We start from the raw sequence: 16,052 nt of genomic DNA, 5'->3' as shown, positions 1-16,052 counted from the left end.
GTGCCCTTTTTACACTTAGAAATAGAAAATTTAGTTTTGTGTTTAGGTCCACTTTATTCCTAAAGTATCAAAGCTATTGCTTTCATGCTTGTGGCATTTACTGACTATCATAAGGGGACTGTGCAGGCAAAGTTATGTAACTCTGACTGGCATTTTGACAGAATTATGGCCCCTTTATACTTAGAATATTCAAAATTTGGTTAAGTTTTCTGTTTTGGTCCACTTAACTCCTAAAGTATCATAGCTATTGCTTTCATACTTGGAACACTTGCAAACTATCATTAGGGGACTGTACAGGACAAGTTGCATGACTCTGGTTGTCATTTTGACTGAATTATGGCCCTTTTTTTACTTAGTAACTTTGAATATACCGTTACATTTTGTGTTTACATCCACTTTACTTCGAAAGTAACAAGGCTATTACTTTCAAACTTCAAATACTTTCATACTATCATGAGGGTACTGTACTTGGAAAGTTGTATTTTACCTTGACCTTTGAATGACCTTGACTCTCAATGTCAAATAATTAAATTTTGCTAAAATTGCCATGATTTCGTTATTTATGATTAGATTTGATTGATACTTTGACAAAACAACTCTTACCTGACATACTACAATAGACTCAACCCAGACCACCCCCCATGCCCCCCCCCCCTCCGGAATCCCCCCCCCAAAAAAAAAAGTAATTTATAAATGACCACACCCTCAGACTATACTATACCCCCCTCCCCCCACCCCATTTTTTTTTAAACATGGTTAAAAAACAAAAATATTTATTTTTATTATTCTATTTTTGAGAGACAATCCAACAATCCCACCCAACAAGATTCCCCCCCCCCCTCCCTCCCCCCCCCCCAAATTTGTTTTATTTTTTTTGCATTTGTATTTCTTATTTTTGGAAGATGATGTAATAAATGTCCACACCCCCACACTATACACCCCTCTCCACCCCACCCACACTATACACCCCTCTCCACCCCACCCTCCATCTTTTTTTATTTAAATATTGAGATACGTCCCTTCACCTTTAAAAAGAAAAATAGATGAGCTGTCTGCACCCGCAAGGCGGTGCTCTTGTTTAAGCTTCAGATTAACCTTTATTCAAAATGTAAACAGTTTAATGATCTGTTTAGAAGGCTAACCAGTGAACTGATGGACACTGAGGAAACCAGAGCAGCCCACCCAGCAGACCCAGCCACAGCAACCCTACTGGCCACAGCCCCCTTAGAGGCCCCAGTGGTGACAACCCCACTCATGGTGACAGCCCAAGTGGGGACAGCCCCAGCTTGTACACAAAGGTACCCATATATTGCTATATTACTGTGTATATGGACATGTTTATGATTAGGGTTGTTTGTGGGGCGTGATGTTCTCAAGCTAGCAATAGTTGGTTGTTAAGCGGGCAAAAAAATTAATCATACAATTTATTCATAATTATTATAGCATTTTTTTAGCTCATCTATTTTTTGAAGAAAAAAAAAGAGCTATTGTCATCACCTTTGCGTCGGAGTCTGTGTCCGGTTAAGTTTTGTGTTTAGGTCCATTTTTCTCATAAAGTATCAAAGCTATTGCATTCAAACTTGGTATACTTACTTACATGTACTATCATGAGGGGACTGGGCAGGCAAAGTTAAATAACTCTGGCGTGCATTTTGACAGAATTATGTGCGCTTTTTACACTTAGAAAATTGAAAATTTAGTTAAGTTTTGTGTTAAGGTCCACTTTATTCCTAAAGTATCAAAGCTATTGCTTTCATACTTGCGGCACTTACTAACTATCATAAGGGGACTGTGCAGGCAAAGTTATGTAACTCTGACTGGCATTTTGACAGAATTATGGCCCCTTTATACTTAGAAAATTCAAAATTTGGTTAAGTTTTCTGTTTTGGTCCACTTAACTCCTCAAGTATCATAGCTATTGCTTTCATACTTGGAACACTTGCAAACCATCATTAGGGGACTGTACAGGACAAGTTGCATAACTCTGGTTGTCATTTTGACTGAATAATGACCCTTTTTTTACTTAGTAACTTTGAATATATTGTTAAATTTTGTGTTTACATTTACATTTAAATTTTATAATTATATTAAAAAATTCTTTATTTTTCCCAGTGTCATGGTTTATTGTATTATTTTTCTCAATTTCATGGTTTATGTTTGCTAATTTTCCCAATCCAAAATGACACAGGCTGCAAAAAAAGCCAGTGATATATTATTTAATAACTTGAAATTTCACTCGTTTATAACCAATTGCCTTGTAAGTTTGTTAACCATGGAAGGGCATTTCTCTTGTTTGCTGTTTTAAACAATATGTCAGGCATATAACTGTGGTCAGTTAACCCACTCAACCTATTTCTGGATTAGATTGTGTTCCAATGCATACTACAATGGCAGTATCTACTATTGCCATACTTATACATGTATATGTATTAGGGGAGGATGAAGAAAAGAAATGTATTTCATGACAAATCTTAACACCTGATATGTTGCTAGGAAATCCAAACCGCCTTCCACAAATGTGGTATCCATCATCTGAGCTAATACCCCGTGGGCCTTACTAGCACAGGTTCCACAGATGCTTTTGAAAAAAAAATAGGGTTCCATTTATATATGCAACCTTTTGAAAAAACCACGAGTCTGCTGGTACAAATTAAGTTCCATTGATAATCCTTTCAAAATCACACACCATATCAACCATTACAGGGTTTTTTTTGGCCCGATTTTATAGCCGAAATTCGGCTATGTTCCCAATCCCAAAAAGTATACTTTTTTCCCAAAATGTGGTAAAAAATTTCCAATTTCCAAAAAAACAAAAATATTTTTATTTTTTTATTTTTTTTTTTTAAAGAAGTGTCTAATGAGTATTTTATCTCAATTTTAATTCAATTACATTTAACAAAGTATTATCTGATTTTGTTCTTTTAATTTAAATGATTATAAAGAGTAATATCAAATTTAGTATTTCCCTAATCAGTGGACATTTTGGGTGAAAAAAAAGGCTAATGAATTTATTTTCCGAATTTCATGAAAATGCTGATAAAATTCCCAATTCCAAAGCCATGGGCTATCTTCCCGAAAAGTGGACAAAAAACTCTGCATTATAATTTAAAGTAACTGCTATCATTGGTTGGTATAATGGATCGAGTTGTTGGTACCAAGGGATTTGTGGTTTTTTTAACCAGGTTTTCCGAAGGAAAAAACTGGTTATTAGATTGGCGAATGCGGGCGGGCTGGCTGGCGGGCGGGCGGAACAAGCTTGTCCGGGCCATAACTATGTCGTTCATTGTCATATTTTAAAATCATTTGGCACATTTGTTCACCATCATTGGACGGTGTGTCGCGCGAAATAATTACGTCGATATCTCCAAGGTCAAGGTCACACTTTGAGTTCAAAGGTCAAAATTGGCAATAAATGAGCTTGTCTGGGCCATAACTATGTCATTCATTGTGAGATTTTACAATTATTTTGCACATTTGTTCACCATCATGGGACGGTGTGTCGCACGAAAGAATCACGTCAATATCTCCAATTTCAAGGTCACCACAACTTAAATTAGATTTATTTTGAAACAAACTTACAAAGGGGGTTAATTTTGTTTGTTCATTTCAAAAGTTCAGTTTGAGTTGTCTCCCTTAATCAGATTTTTTTCACAATGAAAACCTGGTTTTGTGCAATTTTTGTCCCTTGTTAAAACTTGTGTGAATTCCTGTATCAAACTATTACTGGTGTTTAAAATCACTGAATTGTAACAGTATACCTTCCACACTTCTGGGTCAGTGTCTTTTAGATATTTTTGTGTGCACGAAAAGGGCTTATTTATGAGGGGCTAATGTTACAAATCTTATATACAAGACTCCAATCATAGCCTTCTAAAACTATCATGGGTGAAAGTTGAAAATGTCTGAAAACCAGAAGTTTTTGCTGCAGGTCCGGGGGTCCTTCAGGGCCTCTGATGGGTGCAGGGCAAAGCCCTGGTGGGGGGCTATGGGGAGCAAAGCCCCCACAGCTCCAGAAATTTAGCCAATTAAAACCCTTGTAAGAAATGTTATAGTACTTCTAATGCTTTAATTTCTCCATTATTTTTATAAGAATTTATTGCTTTAAAAATAAAGGCATTAAAAACAATATATAACCGGTAATTATGTAACAAGTTGGCAGCGCTGCATCCACACATGTTAATCCATTTTTTCGTTACACCACAGTTTACGCAATAGGTCAGTAGACATGCTTAGCATGCTTTCATAACGCCCAACACTAATCCTTTTTTTTCCAGATGTTCTCTATAATCAGGACAATAACTGTTTTAATAATAACTCAACTAAAAGATCCTTACGATAAAGATGCAGCGTGTTTTATTTGAAACAAGCAAATTCGTTGAATTGATATCCCCAGCCAAATAAATTTTGTTTATGGATGGGTGTAGACCTTTGACCTCAATGTGTTACCTTAACATGAGCCCCTAGGATTATGGGTGTTGAATGTGAAGCACCCCCAGATGATTGAGAACAACTATGGCAAGTTTCATGGCTCTTTCTCATGTGTAAATGGAGATAAAGCTGTAAACTTATATTAACAAGAGCTGTCTCCATCGGAAGACATATGCCCCCAAAAAACACTTTTTCGAAACCTAACTGCAGATTTCGAAACCTAAACGCGGACCCTAAGTTCAAATTCAAGGTCAAAGGTGTCAAAATGTGTGTGCGTATGGAAAGGCTTTGTCCATATACACATGCATACCAAATATGAAGGTTACATCTGAAGCGACATAGAAGTTATGAGCATTTTTTGAAACCTAAACACAAAAGTGCGACGGACAGACAGACGGACGGACAGTGCAACTGCTATATGTCACCCTACCGGGGGGCATAAAAAAAGTTCAGTTTTGATATAGGACAATAACAATCCAACATGCACAACTTCATACGATAAGGAATTTTTTTTCTATGATTCAAGGGCCGTAACTCAGGAGTGTCCTAGTCAATTTGGCTGATTATCGAACTTGACCTTGATCTTGTGACCTAACACATTTTCATGAAGTGTGGCAGAGATCCTATGAAATTTGCTCAAGTTATTGAGCGGAAACGAGAATTTTTCGATGATTCAAGGGCCTTAACTCAGGAGTGTCTGGGTCAATTTGGCCAATTATCGAACCTGACCTAGATGTTATTGCCTTTCACATTTTCATGAAGTATGGTAAAAATACAATGACAATCGCTTGAGTTATTGAGCTGAAACAAGAAAAAAAAAATACGATGATAAGAGGGCCGTAACTTGGGAGTGTGTGGGTCAATTTGGCCGATTATCGAACCTGACCCAGATGTAATTACCTTACAAATTTTCGTGAAGTTTGGTGAAGATCTGATGACAATTGCTCGAGTTATAGAGCGGAAACGAGAAAAAAACAATTTTACGATGATTCAAGGGCCGTAACTCAGGAGTGTCTGGGTCAATTTGGCCGATTATCAAACTTGATCCAGATGTTTATGATCCAGATGTTTATGCCTTACACATTATCATGAAGTTTGGTGAAGATCTGATGACAATTGCTCGAGTTATTGAGCGGAAACAAGAAAATAAACAATTTTACGATGATTCAAGGGCCGTAACTCAAGAGTGTCTGGGTCAATATGGCCGGTTATCAAACTTGACCCAGATGTTATAGCCTTACACATTTTCATGAAGTTTGGTGAAGATCTGATGACAATTGCTCGAGTTATAAAGCGGAAACAAGAAAAAACCAATATTACGATGATTCAAGGGCCTTAACTCAGGAGTTTCTAGGTCAATTTGGCTGATTATCGAACTTGACCCAGATGTTATTGCCTTACACATTTTCATGAAGTTTGGTGAAGATCCGGTGACAATTGCTCGAGTTATTGAGCGGAAACTAATCCGGACTAACGGACTGACGGACGGACAGTGTTCAGGGGGCATAAAAAGCATTTTTTAAGATACAAAGGACCTTAACTCCATTGTTAACAGATGGTGTACAATGCCATTTGGCATGCATCATCCTTTTATCCATATATATACTCATACCAAGTTTCAATGAAATCCGCCAAAGCACTTCCAAGATATGGCTCGGGACAGACAGAAAGACGGACGAACAACTCCAAAACAATATCCCTCCGCCTATGGCATGGGATAATTAATTTATAGGAAATGTCAATTTTAAATTATTCACGATATAATTTTGTTAAATTTATATCGACCAACGCAGCTTTTAACCGAAATCAACAGATCAATGTACTCTGTGCTACAAATTTTTCATCCAAAAATCAATACATGCACGCGTTCCATGCGACAAACGATATGAGGCATTTCTATGTATAGTTTTATGGTTATTTAAATTCTGGCAGCGTGTTATCGGAGGAGATATCCTGCAGACCGACAGCTGTAAACTTGAAGCCACACACCTTGAAATGAAAGTAAATTTAAGTATAAATAAGAAACATATTTTATCAATGCCAATTACAATATATCTAGTGGTTACAAGGTAGAAATCCGTCTTCTTTTGCCCTTAAGAACTTCAAAATATTTGCGTTTGTTTGTTTGTTGAAATGGACGTATACGTTAAGAAATCCTACGTTCGGTTTTAAATGCAGTACCATTTGAAAAATAATCAATTACTTGCTAACTAGGCTATAGATTTAATTTTAAGTATGCCAATTAAAATATATCTGGTGGTTACAAGGTGGAATCTGTCTTTTTTGCGCTTTAAATCTTAAAAATAATTGTGTTTGTCGAAATGGACATATGCATATAGAAATCCTACTTTCGGTTTTAAAATAAAATAAAAAATTACTTGCTAACTAGGCTATAGATTAAATTTATCTATGCCAATAAGAATATATCTGGTGGTTACAAGGTAGAAATCCGTCTCTTTTGCGCTTTAAAAATAATTGTGTTTGTCGAAACGGACGTATAAGTTAAGAAATCCTACTTTCGGTTTTAAAATAAAAAGTAAATAAAAAATTTCGTGCTTACTAGGCAGTAGATTTAATGACAATTTTCACTCTTTCAAATTCCATCTATATGTATTGATTAACATGTATTTCATTTCAAGGTGTGTGGCTTTAACAAAAACCCCAGATCTGGTTAATAAGAAGAACGTGCGCCTGCTATCTAAAGGCTGCCTACCCCCTAAAATTTTCTTAACAGATTTACACGATTTAGAAATATGGCCTCTCATGCTGTGATCCAAAAACCAAACTTTCACCCATGCACTATACAATGTCTTAACAAAAATATTATTCTTTTATTCCAGGGATACAATAGATCTGCTAAAAGTTCTACTAACAGAGAGCCTGCGTGAAAATAATAAAACACTCAGATATATGGAAAAGACCCAAAACAACTTACAGGTATGGAAATTCAGTTCTCACTTGACTGATCAGTAGAAGAAAAGAACAAAAACTTCTGTTGTCAAAATTGGTTTTTCTATTTGAAATTAAAATACGTGATACACTGTAACTCCAATATAATGCGGATGACTGGGTCCAAGTCACAAGATAGCGTTATAAACGGATGCGAGTTATAAGTTCTAAGCATTATTGCAAGGTTGTGTTGTCATTCACCAATACATGCATGTATATATAATACATGCATATAAACCCTATCACATCGATAACTGTATACACCACACTTTTCTAATGTGCATATATATCCAATATCCTTTATAATTTCTACATCAATTAAACAAAATCTGACCATTTATGACGATAAATGTGTTTAAGAAATTCATAAACACAAACATACGCCATTTTTCCAAAGTCATACGACACTGTCCAGATTTAATTGTAACAATCAATGGATGAGTGAGTTTAAATAAGATTGAATGCAATAGGATACAAAGCAATGATTTATGATACTAAAATTAATATTGCTTACAAATAAAAATGATTTAAAACATGATAAATTCATAAGAAGTTCAAGTTTTGTTATTGTTTCAGATGCGAATTGACGAAATGAAAGCAACAATTGATGGCATAGAGTTACAACTGACAGCCATTTGGTAAGAATACCTATATGACTACTGTCAAACTCAGTAATACATCTAGTTGTTTATGCGTTAGAGTATACAAGTTTGTGTATGTTTGTTTCAAAAGTCAAACAAATTTGAAAGAAAATTGTAAAAGAAAAGTAACGACAATTGATGCAACCCCATATAATGTATTGTCTGACTCTGACAACTTTCTTGAGTTATCATTTAATTTTATTTAACAAATCCAGAAAGTAGTTTAAAATATCATAACCTTGCAATGTAATAACCATTTATAAATAAACAAAACACTGTTGCTAAAATATCATAACCTTGCAATGTAATAACCATTTATAAATAAACAAAACACTGTTGCCATTAATTTTATTGACAAAAATGTGTTGAAGAATTTTGTTAATACAAAGATAGCCCTTTTTTTGGAAATATACAGGAGGTTGGTAAATTGAAATTGCTACGCCTTTCTCTGAAAAGAAGAGATCAATGTATTCATAGGCAAAGTAATAATAATTGCAAATTCTGACTGAACTCGGCCAACACTCTTAACTGTTAACTCAACTTTCCCTTGTCAAATAAAAACGCACTTTTTACCAAAACACACATTTAGCGCACTTAAAAGTGCGTTAATTGTGTGTTTTTTGTTAATATGTGCGTTTTCAGTGATCAAAAGTGCATTTAAGTGCGCTTTTTGTGCGTTTTTGCTTTTCAAGTGCGTTATTTTAGTGAAAAAGTGCGTTTTTTGTGTGTTTTCTTCATCTGTATGTGCGCTTTTGAGTGTAGATGTGAGCAAAATGTGTGTTTTTTATCTAAGAAGTGTGTCTTTTATTTAGGAAGTGCGTTTTTTGTGTGTTTTCTTCATCTGTAAGTGCGCTTTTGAGTGTAGATGTGAGCAAAATGTGTGTTTTTTATCTAAGAAGTGCGTCTTTTATTTAGGAAGTGCGTCTTTTATCTAAGAAGTGTGTTTTAAGGTTTACAGATGTGGGTTTTTTCTCACAAAAGTGCGTTTTTCTATTTTGATGTGCGTCTTTTTTAAGCATAAGTTAGTCTTTTATTTCATAAGTGCGTTTTTATCATATGATCTGTTTTAAAAGGATGTATCTAAAAAGACACATGTTTAACACACTTCTTAAAAAGTGCGTCTTTAACAACCGTTTAGCAAATGTTGTACAGAAATTGAACAAGAAACAAAATTGTTGCAGGCTCTAACAATTTATTTACATCAAATGATTAAACATAGACATATATCTCAGTAACCTGTAATAATATAAGGGGCAGTTTGAATAATTACTGGTTGTCCATATTAACCTGTTTAATGTTTACATACTTTATCATACAATTTCAATGCATACCCTATTGCTTACGTTTTAATCTCAAACATTTCTAAAAATGTCCACCTAAATCAGACTGTGTGTAACTAATTAAAAATATTGAAAGTGTCAAAAGTATTATGTGGGTTTGATAGTATCAATTATATTTCCTCAACATAAATAAGTATTTGAACTTTCTTATACTGATATTTATACCCTAATACAATTAATGTCTACCACATTGACCATAAACATACATTTTAAAAGGCAGTTAAAATAATATTTATACTATTAATATTATTTGCTAAAACCATTCAGCATTTTATATTTAAATATTTACAATTAAATATAATGTGTTAAGGGTGCTGTGTATTATTCAATAAATATTTTGGTGTTGAAATGACTGCCTTATCAGTATTTCTCAAATTATGCAATTTTTGGCTTAGACACAGCATGGTATCAGATAAGAGAATAGCCAGTCCCTATCAGTCCTCCATCTAAGCCTAACTAAGGGGTGTTGATATACTTTTGATTTGTTCAGGCACCATCTATTTGAGAACCACAGATAGGAAGTTATTTTTTGAAAACAAGCAGCATCAGCAACTGACTTTAAGCTAGAATTAAGACTTATTATTTTAGTGTAAAATGTCTTGAAATACTTTCAGCATGAAGTATTGTGTGATGAAAAAAATGTGTATTTACTACAATGTGTAAATCAACAATAAAGGAGATTAAAAGTGGGTGGTTAAAGACATATAAAGTGATATGGTCAAGTTCAACAACTGCCTGTATTTTTGGAATACTGAAGAACAGTCTGTTGTAACAGGTTCGTATTTTTAATTCTGCATCCCTTTTTTATTTAGTTTATTGAATTAGTAATGATCATTATCATATTTATGTATTGTCACTGGGAAATGTAAATGGATGAGTAAACGTAATGCAATTTTAAAGAAAAACAACACCATTTGAATTATTATGGCTGTATTTTATGGTTATTGTCATCTTAAAGTTATTTATACCTATTTTTGGTCATTAATGAACAGATTTTTCCCCCATATTAAATGAGAACTTTTTAATTTATAGGTTAAACCCCATGGAAAGAATGTGCATCATCGCATCGCCTGCCAAAAAAGGGAGCAAAAAAGAGACTACCTGATGTATGGACTTGAATACCAGGTTTTACCCTGCACAAGCTGGCCGACATGAGGAGAACAGGAGTGGGAAAACCGCGCCCTCTCCTTGACCAAGAAAAGCTGGATTTGTTTAGAGGTAAAACTATACAGGGTACTGGTTATTGCATTTTAAAGGTGTCACACTTCCGACCAGTCCACACAGCAAAATGAGACCACGTATCTTGGTACATTTTCGAACAGTATTTTCTATCAAACGTATTTATTTATGAAAAGCGTTAAGTCACATGTGATCAGGGGATTAAAATTGCAAAATAAACAACCAAAAACAACAAGCAAACAAACTAGTTTTGATTTAAATTTATAATTTTTATAGCAACAAGATTACCATAACAGCAATATTCAACACTTACATTATAAAATATCTTTCAGGACCTGATCAAATGAGATCATGCACGAGACGCATCGTGCAAAGGCCATGACAGTATAATTGTTGCAAAGAAGTTTGACCGGCTAGTGGCAGACTTGGAGAGAAAGATGAGAGCTGCACTCCGCTGCCTCAAAGAAATGCTGAAAGGCCTTGATTGATATGCATCTTTCTTATGTATATAGCTGTTCGTGTGTATATACTGTACATGTTATTATAGTATGCTATTATTTTTTGTTTATTTATAATCAAATTATGTTTATATTTATTTCATCAAATTGCCATTGATATTTAATTACTCATGTATGTTAAAAAATGTTGGTGTACATTAAAGTTTAAAAGTGAATTATCTTGTAATTATTAAAATACACAAATATATATGTTTATATAATTATTGGTTTTTATTGCATATCTGAATTAAAAAAAACTTTTAACAGCATATAATTGAATCAACTGTTAAGGCAAAAGATGCACCTTTAACGCACATGTGTGCTTTTTGTGAGTGCGTTTTTTGCTGCCATTCATTTGCGTAAATTGTTCGTTTTGTGTGGGTTATAACTGCGCTTAACGTGCGTTAAATGTGCGCTTTTTGTGAGTTAAATGTGCGCTTTTTTTAATTTAAAAAGCGCACATTTAACGCACATAAAAGCGCACATTTAACACACATGTGCGCTTTTATGTGGGTTATAACTGCGCTTTTCGTGAGTTAAATGTGCGCTTTTTAAATAAAAAAAGCGCACGTTTAACTCACAAAAAGCGCACATTTAACGCACTTAAAAGCGCACATTTTACACACATAAATGGCAGTCAAAAACGCACTTATAAAAAGCGCACGTTTAACGCACATTTAACGCACATAAAAACGCACTTTAACACACATGTGCGCTTTTATGTGGTTTATAACTGCGCTTTTTGTGAGTTAAATGTGCGCTTTTTAAATAAAAAAAGCGCACATTTAACTCACAAAAAGCACACATTTAACGCACTTAAAAGCGCACATTTTACACACATAAATGGTAGTCAAAAACGCACTTATATAAAAAGCGCACGTTTAACGCACATTTAACGCACATAAAAGCGCACATTGAACACACTTATAAAAAGCACACGTTTAGCGCACATAAAGCGCACATTTATCCACAAAAAGCGCACATTTTCTTGTATGTTTGTTTTTGTTAAAAACTAACTCAGTAAGAAAAAGCGCACAAAAAACGCAGTGCCAATACCGCCACGTTTAACGCATGCAAAACGTACGTAAAACGTACATTTCACACACTTTTTTGAGAAGGGTTATTTCTCTGTAAAAGATTCAAAAGGCTGTTAATTTTATTGTATACTTTAGAAAAAAGGGTCATGTTTGGTTTTAAGAAACTATTAAAACACTTTAACCATCAATATGGGGCTTGTATGTAACTTGAGAAAAAAGGGGCTTGATTGTCCTTACGAAACTATGGTGCATGTTTGTTTTTACGAAACTCTTAAACACTTCAATCATCAATATGGGGCACAATTTGATTTTTGAAATGCAAGTTATCTGCATTAAGCAAGCATTATTGACTCACTAAATTATAGTTTTTAGTCATTGATCAATGATATTATTCAGACAATTTGAAAAATAAATCCAGATTCAGCCAGAAAAATAATGGTATGTGTGCGCTTAAAGTTAACATTTCTATCTGTCCAGTTATAAACAATGATAGCGTCATACGTTTGTACTTGTGAACAGGAGATGGTAAACCGTTAAAAATTTTTTCCTCTTTTTGTTTACAGAGAGATCTTGTGTCTTTCGACCTATGAAGATGCCCCACAACCGCCCATGCCATTTTGAAGTGTTGCTAGTTTTTTTAAAGATTTGTTTGCAGTTAATGCTCTTGATGTCTTAAATACATTTACATATTATTATATTGTACAATATTTGTTTTGTTAATTCAGTTTATACTTGGTTGCAACTTTTATTTTTTGTTTTTGGTTAGCTATTGTTAAGGAAATATGGCAAAATGCCTTGCCTATTGTTATTTATTATTGAGTTTCAACTGCTATTTGATTTGTTAATGTGAATTGTGTTTCGTGTTGTTTTTTATCTCAAGTGTTGGATGGATTAATAATTCATAATTGTTATTGCTACTTGTTGTTATTGAGATATCAAGTTTTATTTACCACTTGGAATCAATACTTTTACATTTTATACATTACAGTTCAGTTTCATTTAAATTAATAAATCTTTTTTCCCCACTTTACCAAAAGGAATATGGTTGCAGTAGTGTAATGGATTAATAGTTGGTTGATAAACAACAAATAACTTTCAGTATCTTCAAATGCATTTAGTATTATGTATTGGATTCTCCCATAGAAAATTATATCTTAACATTTTTCAATAGACCTTTCTTATTATTTTGTAACACTTAACAAACGATTCTTTTTTAATAATGTACATGAAAAATAAGTATTCAGTTTTAGGTTCATGAATTCAATCTTTCTTATTAAAATTATTAACTCTAGTAACCTTTGTGCAACCAATAAGTCTAAGTCCATTTGTATATAATAATTTTAAGTCAATAATAATAATCATTGAATAATTACTCTATATCCCATTATGATTGGCCTTAATTAAAATCTACCAGAAATATTTACCACAGTATTTTTTTTCAAAAGGTTGATGTCTGTCATTCATGCGGTTAATCTTATGATTGGAATAAAACTATCAAACTTTACTTACAAACTACTACATAAAAGTGCTTGGAATGGCTTGCTATGCTGGCATCACTTGGCACCTTGACACATTCATGTAGGTTAGTTGTTAATGTTGTTTAGTTTAGAGGAGACGGTGGACCATATTATATTATAGTTTTTAATGCACCGTATGACGTAGTGGTAAGGCACTCCACTCTTCACTGCATGGCACAACCAGCTCTGAAAGACATTCCAAGATGAATAGCATTTCACATGGCACTGATGTTGGGGGACTGAGGTTACACTGCAGGCTTCCTCTGCCACCTTCGGGAACTGCGCCTCGTTTTCCTGCCACTTCTTGTTGATATAACACTGCATCTTGTCCTCCAGCGTACTTTCTGGGGAGCCAAAGTCCAGGAAATCCAACTTTTGGCCTTTTAATTGGGTCTTAAGGTGATACCCGTTGTCTACTGTATATTTCAGTGGTAAATTGTTATTTGGTGACTCCAATACTCCCTGTGTTATCTTCTGTTGTAATGACGAGTTGAATGCTAACTTGTTGTAATGCTGGTTCGAAAGAACTCCCTAACTTGTTTGACGTTGTGGTTTTGTATGCAAACTCTTGCTTTCACAACACAAAAAGAATGTTGCCTTCATCTTAGGCCTAAAAATATAAAGGTCTGTTTCCTGTAATTACTGTTAATAAATGGGTATTTTTTAGCTCATCTATTTTTTGAAAAAAAAAATGAGCTATTGTCATCACCTTGGCGTCAGCGTCAGCGTTGGCGTCGGCGTCCGGTTAAGTTTTGCGTTTAGGTCCACTTTTCTCAGAAAGTATCAATGCTATTGCATTCAAACCTGGTACACTTACTAATTATCATGAGGGGACTGGGCAGGCAAAGTTAAATAACTCTGGCGTGCATTTTGACAGAATTATGTGCCCTTTTTATAGTTAGAAAATTGAAAATTTTGGTTAAGTTTTGTGTTTAGGTCCATTTTATTCCTTAAGTATCACAGCTATTGCGTTCATACTTGCAACACTAACTAACTATCATAAGGGGACTGTGCAGGCAAAGTTATGTAACTCTGACTGGCATTTGGACAGAATTATATGCCCTTTTTATACTTAGAAAATTTGGTAAAGTTTTGTGTTTAGGTCCACTTTTTTACTACAGTATCAAAGCTATTGCTGTCATACTTGCAACACTTATTAACTATCATAAGGGGACTGTGCAGGCAAAGTTATGTAACTTTGACTGGCATTTGGACGGAATTATGGGCCCTTTATACTTAGAAAATTGAAAATTTGGTTAAGTTTAGTGTTTTGGTCCTTTTTACCCCTAAAGTATCATAGATATTGCTTTCATACTTGGATCACTCGCAAACTATCATAAGGGTACAGTAAAAGGACAAGTTGGCTAACTCTGGTTGTCATTTTTAATTAAGGCCCTTTTTATGTCCCCCTCTATAGTAGTGGGGGACATATTGTTTTTGCCCTTTCTGTGGCGCCAACTTTAACATTTTGCAATAACTTTTGCTATATTGAAGTAAGCAACTTCATATTTGGCATGCATGTGTATCTCATGAAGCTGCACATTTTGAGTGGTGGAAGGTCAAGGTCAAGGTCATCCTTCAATGTCAGAGGTCAAATATATGTGGCATAAATCGCTCATTTTATGAATACTTTTGCAATATTGAAGATAGCAACTTGATATTTGGCATGCATCTGTATCTCATGGAGCTGCACATTTTGAGTGGTGAAAGGTCAAGGTCATCCTTCAAGGTCAGAGGTCAAGTATATGTGGCCCAAATCGCTTATTTTATGAATACTTTTGCAATATTGAAGATAGCAACTTGATATTTGGCATGCATGTGTATCTCATGGAGCTGCACATTTTGAGTGGTGAAAGGTCAAGGTCATCCTTCACAAGGTCAAGGTCATCCTTCAAGGTCAAACATCATATAGGGGGACATTGTGTTTCACAAACACATCTTGTTTGACTTAGTAACTTTGAATATATGGTTAAATTTTGTGTTTCGACCCACTTTACTTCTAAAGTATCAAGGCTATTGCTTTCAAACTTCAAATACTTTCATGCTATCATGAGGTTACTGTACCTGGCAAGTTGAATTTTACCTTGACCTTTGAATGACCTTTATTATTAAATTTTGCTAAAATTGCCCTAACTTCTTTATTTATGATTAGATTAGATTGATACTTTGACAAAACTACTCTTACCTGACATACCACAATAGACTCCACCCAATTTATTTTTTTTGAAACGGTTAAAAAAAACAAATTTTTATTATTTTATTTTTGAAATACGGTCCAACCATCGCACCCAAGAATCCCTTCCCCTCCACCCACCCAATTTTTATTTTATTTTTTTGCATTTTTTTTCCGCATTTTTGGAAGATAATGTAATAAATGTCCACACCCCCACACTATACACCCCTCTTCAATCCACCCCTCCCTCCTTTGTGATTGAAATTGAGAGTCCCTTCACCTTTAAAAAGA

General features: G+C 34.4%; 1 protein-coding gene and 1 long non-coding RNA gene across 2 annotated transcripts in view; both read left to right on the top strand.

The window, feature by feature from the left end:
- LOC127863450 (uncharacterized) overlaps positions 1–12,982 on the top strand; it is a 53,005-nt gene extending 40,023 nt beyond the window's left edge. The window contains exons 12-15 of the mRNA XM_052402979.1: positions 1,134–1,298; positions 7,269–7,365; positions 7,954–8,015; positions 12,635–12,982. Of these exons, the coding sequence (XP_052258939.1) occupies positions 1,134–1,298; positions 7,269–7,365; positions 7,954–8,015; position 12,635 (325 nt within the window). The 3' untranslated portion in view covers positions 12,636–12,982. The remainder of the gene's footprint in view (positions 1–1,133; positions 1,299–7,268; positions 7,366–7,953; positions 8,016–12,634) is intronic.
- On the top strand, positions 9,579–11,163 carry LOC127863477 (uncharacterized). Its single transcript, XR_008041067.1, has 3 exons — positions 9,579–10,133; positions 10,391–10,576; positions 10,870–11,163. It is a non-coding gene; the product is annotated as an uncharacterized LOC127863477 (long non-coding RNA).
- Positions 12,983–16,052: the final 3,070 nt, after the last annotated feature.

Source organism: Dreissena polymorpha, unplaced genomic scaffold (assembly GCF_020536995.1).
Source record: "Dreissena polymorpha isolate Duluth1 unplaced genomic scaffold, UMN_Dpol_1.0 chrUn009, whole genome shotgun sequence".
Lineage (NCBI taxonomy): Eukaryota > Metazoa > Mollusca > Bivalvia > Myida > Dreissenidae > Dreissena > Dreissena polymorpha.
This window is presented reverse-complemented; position numbering and strand designations above follow the sequence as displayed.